This window comes from Strongylocentrotus purpuratus, unplaced genomic scaffold (genome assembly GCF_000002235.5).
Source record: "Strongylocentrotus purpuratus isolate Spur 01 unplaced genomic scaffold, Spur_5.0 spur5_scaffold_6, whole genome shotgun sequence".
Classification (NCBI taxonomy): Eukaryota; Metazoa; Echinodermata; class Echinoidea; order Camarodonta; family Strongylocentrotidae; genus Strongylocentrotus; species Strongylocentrotus purpuratus.
The window spans coordinates 39839310-39848676 of NW_022145612.1; the positions used below are offsets into that span (position 1 = coordinate 39839310).

The 9367-nt window shown below is 37.1% G+C and overlaps 1 protein-coding gene across 1 annotated transcript; it reads left to right on the forward strand.

Moving 5' to 3' along the window:
* The first annotated feature begins 4941 nt into the window (after positions 1-4941).
* LOC100891336 lies at positions 4942-9009 on the forward strand. Its single transcript, XM_011678041.2, has 3 exons — positions 4942-5061; positions 7633-7915; positions 8527-9009. The coding sequence occupies exons 1-3, from the start codon at positions 5059-5061 to the stop codon at positions 8937-8939; spliced, it is 699 nt and encodes a 232-aa protein (XP_011676343.2). The 5' UTR covers positions 4942-5058; the 3' UTR covers positions 8940-9009.
* Positions 9010-9367: the final 358 nt, after the last annotated feature.

Consider the following 9367-nt stretch of genomic DNA (forward strand, 5'->3'; position numbering starts at 1 on the left):
AAAATTAACCAATTAGCTATTCCCGTTTGGAAATTATATACTACAACTACATATTCTGAGATTTTCATGGTCCAGGCTACCATTGTAAGGCCGTAGGCGCTTTTTGAAATTTATCGTAATTTACCGGGAGCACCGGTAAATTTTTATATTCAATTTTTCTTGAAAGCAGAAGTGTTTTACTGGCTACATTTTCTAGTGGTTATAATTCATCCACTGGGGCATCCAAATATATCAAAATTGTAAAGAATCACTATCCACCCAAATTTCAAAATTTCCCAAAACTTTGTATTACCTTTAATAACCTCGCGGAGAGGCCGGAAAGGGTACATTGGTAGCGAAGAGGATTAGCCAAAAGTTATAACAAAGAGATATCAGCTGGTATCTCTTTGGTTATAAGATTTCTTTGTATATGGTAATGCATGGGTGTCGATCCCGGGGGGGATGGGGGGGATATATCCCCCCCAATATTTCAGGTGGGGGGATGGCCTGTACAATCATCCCCCCAATAATTCACCATCAAAGAAAAAAAAATGAAGAGAAAAATTAATGATGAGAGACCGATGAGAGTAGTTAATGGTTATTACTCGCAAGATGACCATCAATATACACATTTTGCTATCTCATTTTCATAATACATAGTACGAAGTAAATAAGACAACCGTATATGAGACAAGAATAAATTGAATTCTCGCTCATACGGCTTCAAAAAGCAATGAGCTAAATGTTAAGCGCGAAGCGCAAAAGTAGCAATCTGCAATGCACATCAGCCAATCCTGGACAGTGTAAACATAGATGAACTCTGTGACGATTTCGTGATGAGATCGGAGACTAGGAGGAAGATTTTCGGACATTAGTATGACTTATAAAATAGTTCACTAGTTGTTATGTTGTTTCCATTCACTTTTTTTAAAATTCACGTCATTGTATCTTAATTATTATTTTTTCACTCATTTTATTTCCTGATAATCCCTAAAACATTTTTAATTTTTGGAGAATGATCATTATGTCACAACTTATTTGTGACACAACTTATTTTCAGTGGGGAAACTGAATTCAGACAAGGATTAATATAGAGAACAGTACAACGAAACGTCTTCCTTCTCTAATAATTTAATGAAAAGGGCAAAGCTGTTAGGGGAGCAACTGAATTCAGACGCGGATTAAGAGAAATAATCAAATGAAACGTCAAACTACACGATACAACGAATCTTCTTCTTTTACTAATAATTTAATGAAACGTAAAAACTTCCGCGCTATGCGCGAATTGGGCGAAAATGACACAGACAAGGATTAAGAGTAATAATTTATTAAAACGTTAAAGCTTCCGCGCTTCGCGCGGTAGGGGGAAACTGAATTCATGAAGGACACGATACAACAAATCGTCTTCTTTCTCTAATAATGTAATAAAATGTGAAAGCTTCCGCGCTTCGCGCAGGAATGGGCGAAAATAAATTCAGACAAGGATTAAGAGTCGAGAATGGTACATCGAATCGTCTTCTTTCTTTAATAAACTAATGAAACGTCAGAGCTTCCGCGCAGGAAGGGGAACTTGATTCAAACATTAAGGATTAAGAGTCGAGAATGGTACATCGAATCGCCATCTTCTTTCTTTAATAAACTAATGAAACGTCAGAGCTTCCACGCTACGCACGGATGAAGGGGAACTTGATTCAAACAAGGATTAACAGTTGAGAATGGTACATCGAATCGTCTTCTTTCTTTAATAAACTAATGAAACGTCAGAGCTTCAGCGCTACACGCAGGGAAGGGGAACTTGATTCAAACATTAAGGATTAAGAGTCGAGAATGGTACATCGAATCGTCTTCTTTCTTTAATAATCTAATGAAACGAAAGAGCTTCCGCGCGTAGCGCGGATGAAGGGGAATTTGATTCAAACAAGGATTAACAGTTGAGAATGGTACATTGAATCGTCTTCTCTCTCTAATAGTGAAACGTCAAAGCTTCCGCGCTTCCCGTGCTCACTACCGCCCCCCTAAAATGAAATCCTAGCTACGCTTGGGAGGGGTGCAACTTGCCACACGCTTCCACTTCTTGGTTGCTTAGATCCATTGCCGAAAATATGTTGGCACCTATCATCCCCCCCAACCACGGATACAAATCGACACCCTTGCTGGTAATGCGAATTGTTGTACCTTATGAGTTTGCTAAGATTTGAAAAGAATGTCCGTGGGGCATGGTCATGACGAAATGACAAGCGTATCATAACTTTTACTCAGAATATGGGTGATTCATACTGTCTTCTTTGAAGTACAAAGTTTGTAAACATATAAACTTCTTTGTTTCTTGTTCTCCACTTCCTGTGGAGCTATTGATTAGTTATTGATAGAAATATAATTTATTAAATTGTTCTTTTCACCATAAAACTGTAAAATTTTGACCTGTAGTTATTTTGGATGTAGCATGTACATGTATATTACATTTATTGTATTGATATGCATGAGGTATAGTTCTAGCGGCTGCTTTTGAAAAAGCAGGGGAGCCCATGAACGTGAAATTTGTTTCATTGTGGGTCAGCAATTATTCGCAGTAACTATGTGCGTGTGGTGTGAAATGGATATTGTATTGTTTTATGCTGAGATTTCTGATTAGTTATTGATAGAAATATAATTTTTTGAATTGGTATCTTCACCATAAAACAGTACAATTTTGACCCGTTACAAACGTATATATATATCCAAGAACAAGAAAAAGGGGTCCCTTTAATGAGTTTCACTGCTTAAAGGCGTTGTTAATATGTTAGGCATCGAGCCTGATGAGAGTATCGAGTGCTCATTTGCGTCATAGTCCCCCCACAATGTTTAAGCGTATGTGGAGTTATCTCAGTTTAGGGTGGTTATTGGCGATTTTAAAGTAAGGTTTATAACATTATGGAGTAATGCAAGTTTGGGAGTTATGGATTCCGGTTAGGTTATAGAGCATGGCATGATATCGCCTTTGTTTCCTTCATATTTTGAGTTTCAGCGGAGATTTGACATACAAACAAATTTACTCCAGTACTATGGTCTTTGTAATGCAATTCGGACACGTTTTAAAATAACTACACATGTAGCTCCTAGTAAGGCCTTAGAACCTGTCATTCCCGAAGCCGTGCGCCTTGTGGTGAAAACAAATGTTGGTTGTTTACATATTTATCAGTCTTTTCTAAAAAATAAAGTAAAGGAATGTAAAGCTCTCACAAAGTGGAAAAGTTTTTTCGATTTTCAAGATGTACTTTGGGGTTCGTACTGTCAAATTCCATTTCAGTCAACAATATATATCAACATGAGGTGGTTTCAAATCAAGATTTTAAATAAAATATTATATATGAAGAACAGTTTGTTAAGATTTGGTGTAGTGGCTGACAAGAAGTGTACTTTTTGTAGTAGTAATGATGAAACTACCATACATGTTTTTTGCTTTTGTAACTATTCTAATGAAGTATGGTCGAAGTTAGAATTCTGGATATTTCGTAATACGGGGGAAAGGATCAAACTTACAAATCAAAATAAATCGCTTGGATTTTGCGGTAGCAATAATAATGCACTCAACTGTGTTCTTATGGTTTTAAGACAAGAAGTATTTTCAGCTAAATTTCGAAATCAATTACCATCATTTGATATAATTTTATCAGCTGTTAAACGTTATTATGAAATGGAAAATTATATATACCAAACAAATCTCAGAAAGAATAAATCGGAAAAAAATGGTTTCACTTTAGAAAATATTTTGAGAGTGTTGGAAATGTGCTAACATAAACATGATCATGTATTTTATGTCTGGTATTTTTTAATTATATATTTAAAGTACTAATTTTGTCATATATGTTTGTTTTTATCTGCCACAAAAGTTTTCGGCCGTGATGATTATTATCTGTATCAAGTCATTATGTATAGAAATTATTTCTTTAATCATTTGTATATAATATTATGGATATATTGTATATGATGGAATTTGTTATGAAAATAAAGAACCCCGTGGAACGGGGAAAAAAATGATATCGCGTTTCGATAGTCTTATGTAGCTTTACAGTGTACCACTTTATTGCGCCTAGGCGTTAAACCTTGTAAAATGGAAAATCAACAACAACAAAAAAAAAATGAAGAAAACAAATGCAAGGGTTGCCTGCGGTACCCGTGCTTGGTAATTAGTTGGCTTAAATTATTGGTAAGAATTTTCACCTCGAGCTCCATATCAAGTGACACCGTGTTTTTGTGGCGGCGAGCTATTTAATTTGCTCGTTGGCGGAATTTATCAATTTGGGCCTTCATCACAATATATTAGCAAGAAATTATATCACTCCGTTTCTTTGACAATCAGCCATGCATGAAGTCTTTCGTCTACGGTTGATTGTCAACGAAACGGAGTTTCGTTAAATCCGTTTTGTTAAATCCGTTTGTTGCTACGGCAGGTAGCCAGTGAAAACGAATTCGTTTAATAAAATTATGAAAATGCAAGCACTGCTATAAACAAACAGAAGTTTGTTATTCCTAGCTCATTTTTCCTGACTGAGGTGTCATGAAAGGGCAGAAACTCGGCTTTCTAGAAATGTGATTTTCTTTTTGAAATTCAGATACCGTCAGCCAAATTACTTTTTGGATTCCTCTCTTCAAATTCATTTTACTCACTCATGCGTGAAATATGAGTTGCATCAAATGAAAGAGGAGGGTCTAAGCTTTGCGAATATGTGACATTTGTTGATGATAAATGTGACTAAGTTATAATAAAACATAGACAATTCTCGTTTTTTTTTCTGGGACGCACTGTATGATAAATTTTGACAAGTATACATCTTTTAAAAGTTGTTTTCATACTGTAACTACTAGATGTAGAGTGAACCGAGACTAAGCGAACGGGGATTCCCCACTGACCTCGCTGAACAGCCGCACACGCGCGCGTCTTGCATACGATCAAGTACCAACTACCAACCTACTCGAGCGTGCGAGTTTTATTCAGCAGTAACGCACGGCAGAACGGGGGCAGAACCAACGCATGAAACTCCGTTATATTCTTTTTGATCTTGAGAATAGACCCACTGGTGCAAGAAATATTTGAAATACATGGTAAGTATAGCCTTTATTTTATGGCCAGTGGAGTATAACAAAAATAATGCAATGCCCGGCTACAAACTCATGTTCATTTTCTTCGAGCAGACCTAAATGACAAAAAATGCATCCGTCTCGTTCCATTCATACATGTCTGAAAAACCTTTGATAATGTATCGTACCAATTTCCCCTAAATTTAAGGCGCGAAATGAAGAGAGTCCACAGAGTTCGAGCGCTAGTTACTTTGCTATATCTTCACTTAACCTTCCATGCGCATGGACCACCTATCTCGATGTAAATGCAATGAAAGAAATTGAACAAATGCCAACAACTTTGGCAGGTATCTTGGACAAAAATGCGCAATTGTGAGAATGAAATGACTGGGTATGGTATGTAGCTCTCTCAAAGTTCTCCATTGCTGCCCATGTGTGTGTGTGTGTAATATATATATATATATATGTATATATATATATATATATATATATATACATAGAGTAAAGTACCCGGTAATCGGTCAGCTCCGGTTTTCGGCCAATTGGTTGGATACATGGTAAAATCACTTTAAAATACATCGCATAATAGCATAACACATATCCCACACATACCATACCATGCCAGTGTCACTGAAGAACCACATTTGCAATGAAAAATATATCCTAAAATATCACATTTTAGCGATGTAATCGGCGGTCCCGCTACCCAAATCTGAAAAATCGAGTTTCTTACGCGTGTATGTAAGAAATATGGGTACCATAAAATGAGCTTTATTTCAAGTATTTTTCAGATATAGAGCCCGATTTTGTGCTGGTCGCAAGCTCAAAAGTATCTCATCGCATGTATTAAATCAATGCAGCCGCACACCGCGACGCACACACGATATATCTGTCTAATTCAGATTCCAACTTCCGATCACCGCTGTGCCTGTATTCGGCCAGGCGAGCACCCGGGAGCTCGGGCGTGGGTTACCTGCTCTGCCCGCTTGTGCTATACATCAGCGCAGAAACGCACGGCGCGCGCGAGCGCTTCCTATTGACTTTGTACATGCGGCCGTAAACTGAAACGCTCGGCCGATAACCGGCTCCAAAACAGTGAAAATTGAAATGAATATTGTCATGGCAATTCGTGATTTTTTTTGGGGATTCTTTTTTTGTTTAAATAATAATAATATTTCCTTCATGATTTGAACAAGAAATGATAATAAATAGGAAGTAAAGAGTCCAATAAATAGGATTTTGTCTTAAGTGGCCGAAAACCGGGTACTTTACTCTACATCATAATATATTTATTATGTATAAACCTTCACCGTAAGAATTAATGTTTCTTTAATAATATCTCTTTCTATGTAAGTTTAAGGGAAAACCGAAAACACAACTAATGTTTTTTCTTCCTATATGTTTTATGGGTGATGGTAAGCAGAGTAATTTTGTCATTAATTTGTTTATTGTAAGCGCTTTGAGCACCATCTGGATGGAGTATGTTGCGCATTATATATATCAGTGGTCTACAAGGAGTTTAACAACAACAGGTTTGCTTTTTTTATTGTACAGGTTTGAAAATCAGCAATATGTTAATATTCATTCCCAACTGCCAACAAATATTTATGAAATGTTCGACATAAGATGAGTTTGAAAATGCTTCATTTAATTATGGCTCAGATTACACCAGAGTGAATCTATAAACTTTAGAGCCCTTAAAGTGACTCGGTAACATTGTTGAAGGTTGAAAATTGCGTAATTTTTGTATGAAATTTTACCTATTATAGGCCTATTCCTTTTACTGCACTAACCCTCTAACATGTAAAAAAAAATCCTGAATAATTCTCAAACCACAAAGTTATTTATGGTTTTCTTTCAGTGAAGGTGTCATTGTGCAACACCCTCTTATACAGCGAATTCTCCCAACCATTTTTTTAATTTTCCCAACCTTTTTCCCATTAAAATGAGACATAAGACAGGCTCTAAAAAAAAATCAACACTTAAATGTCTGGAATGGTATATAGAGTCTATTAATTGCTTTGTGACGATTTACATTCACCTAAAATGTAATTAAAGTGTAATAGTTGTGAGAAGTGAGGAATCGATCAGATCATTTTTCCCAATTTGTATCATTAATAATGGTCTGTTTTCACTCAAACTGTCCGAATTACCTTTAATTGTACATTTAGCATTAAAGTCACTACCATAGCACCAATTTCTCTCATCTGAACAATGTTACCAAGTTCCTTTAGGCAAACCCCGAAGCCCGGCCAGAAGGGAGTTTGTGTTTCGCATGCATCGGTCCATACACCTGACATGTTGGAAATTGTGTACCACTTTGTATCTGCATTATTAGTAGAATGTCTTATTTCAGTCACCATGATTATTATAATTGAAGGATAGGCTTTTCGCTTGAGTATTGTATATATTTTGTCTCCCTCGAAAATTCAATTTTAAATGTTAATTGTCTATATATCGTACAGAATTTGTTCTTTCATTGGTGTTATATGGAAATGGAATAAATATTTATAATCCACATTCACAAAATTCAATTGTGCATCGGGCATTTTTTTTTCTCGTTTTGAATAACCATGACCCTTCATCTATTTACAGATGGAGACACCATCCTCCATGGCGAGACCAGTTACAATAGGCATCTGCACGTCAGCATTGAGGTCTAACATTGAGGCTTTCATTACCAAGGTTTCAATTCTGACCTATGTAACAGTTCGATTCATTAAACTACCGTACAATGATCTGGACAGCTTTCGTCTTTCAAGTGCAGGACTTGATGGTGTGATTATCTGTCATTCTATCAACAACCGTCGCTTTGCAATGACAGATGTTATGGATTCTCTCTACGACAAGTTCCTGCCTCGTGTTCGACGAAATTTTGGTAGGATAATAAATCTGATGTCTTCACACAGTAACTAAATATTTTGATTGTCTAGGCTGAATAATGAAAGATATTTCAAGAAGTGTTGCCCACGAAGTTTTTGAGCACGTTTTTCCCAAGCAAACGATATCATCGGAGGGCTTCAGCCCCCCCCCCCCGAGCTTCGCCGTTCCGGAAGCCCTGACATTTTGGGAATTAGTTAGTTTCCAACAAACGCATAAAAAAGTAAAACTTCCATAAAACTGAGGAAAAATCCCGGAACATCGCGTCATTTCAACAACATTTGTAAATCAATGGTATCGAATTAGAAATAAACCACGTTTGAATGTTAACTGCCCCGAGCCCCCCCCCCCACCATCAGTTCGCCAGTGGTCCTTAGTGGTACGCCAGATGTTTAAAGAAATGTTGCCCACGAAGTTTTTTGAGCATCTTTTGTTTCAGTCAAATTATTTTTAGAAATGTTTATGCGTGTAGAAAAGTAAGGAAGAGATTTTTTGTACTTTCTGGAAGCGTTCCTGCTAAAAAAAAAAGTGTTATTGTTAAGGACTTGTATAAGTAAATTCATTTAGTCCTACCAGGTTTTTTTTTTCTTTTTCATATAATTTATGCAGGAAAAGACAGCGTCTGTGTTATTGCACATGACTTTCAATGGCCCATGGGTCCAGCTGGGTCCTCACATGAAAATCATATCCGGATCAAAGATACCCACATGGACAGCTTCCGGAGCAAACAATTTACAACCTTTGAGTGCTCCAAACTGGCCATGATCTGTGGTAGACTGGACAGACAGGTGGACATGGATGAAGAGGATTGGAAACAGCTTGAAGACTTCCTTCTCCAATGCCGAGTTAAGCCAGAATGGGCCTGGAATATAATATATTCCATATTGGATACGATCGAACGGTTAATTATGACATATATAAAACCATACATTCCACAGGCTGTTCGAAGTGTCTTCGCTCCCGTCGAGGATGACAGCCTTCTTCGGTTGCTCAGAGATCACAAGAAGCTCAAAGAATCTTAAGATATATCCTTCAGTTTGTGTGTCTTCATGTTATAATCTTGTTGACGACGGCGGATTGTATTTTGTTGCGGATGAGGCTTAATTGTACCAGCTGTTCTCTGTGCATATTATTCCAGAAAGATGTCATTAACAAGACCCTTAAACGGTCAGAGGACTGTAAGGGTCTGTGTGGGAATTCGTTCTGTATAATGTGTCATTCCCATTCATTTGATCTGCAATTCCTGTTGGTTTGCCTTAAGCTTGGTGGAAGGATGTTGCTCGTGTGTTTGTCAATTTCCCGGGTTTATCAACAGGAGGTATCTTGGTAGCCTTAAAGGACCCAGAAATTTAGACCTTATCAGAGCATGAGGTTTTCCACTGAATGCATAAAAGAAGGTCTCCTTCAAATTTAATGACATTCTCACATGGGTGCCACGTTCGTCCCCAGT

What these genes read in the sequence shown, in the direction of transcription:
- LOC100891336 (XM_011678041.2), top strand. An exon ending in TCGTGTTCGACGAAATTTTG is followed by an intron (nt 7,916 to 8,526) that starts GTAGGATAATAA and finishes TAATTTATGCAG; the next exon opens with GAAAAGACAGCGTCTGTGTT.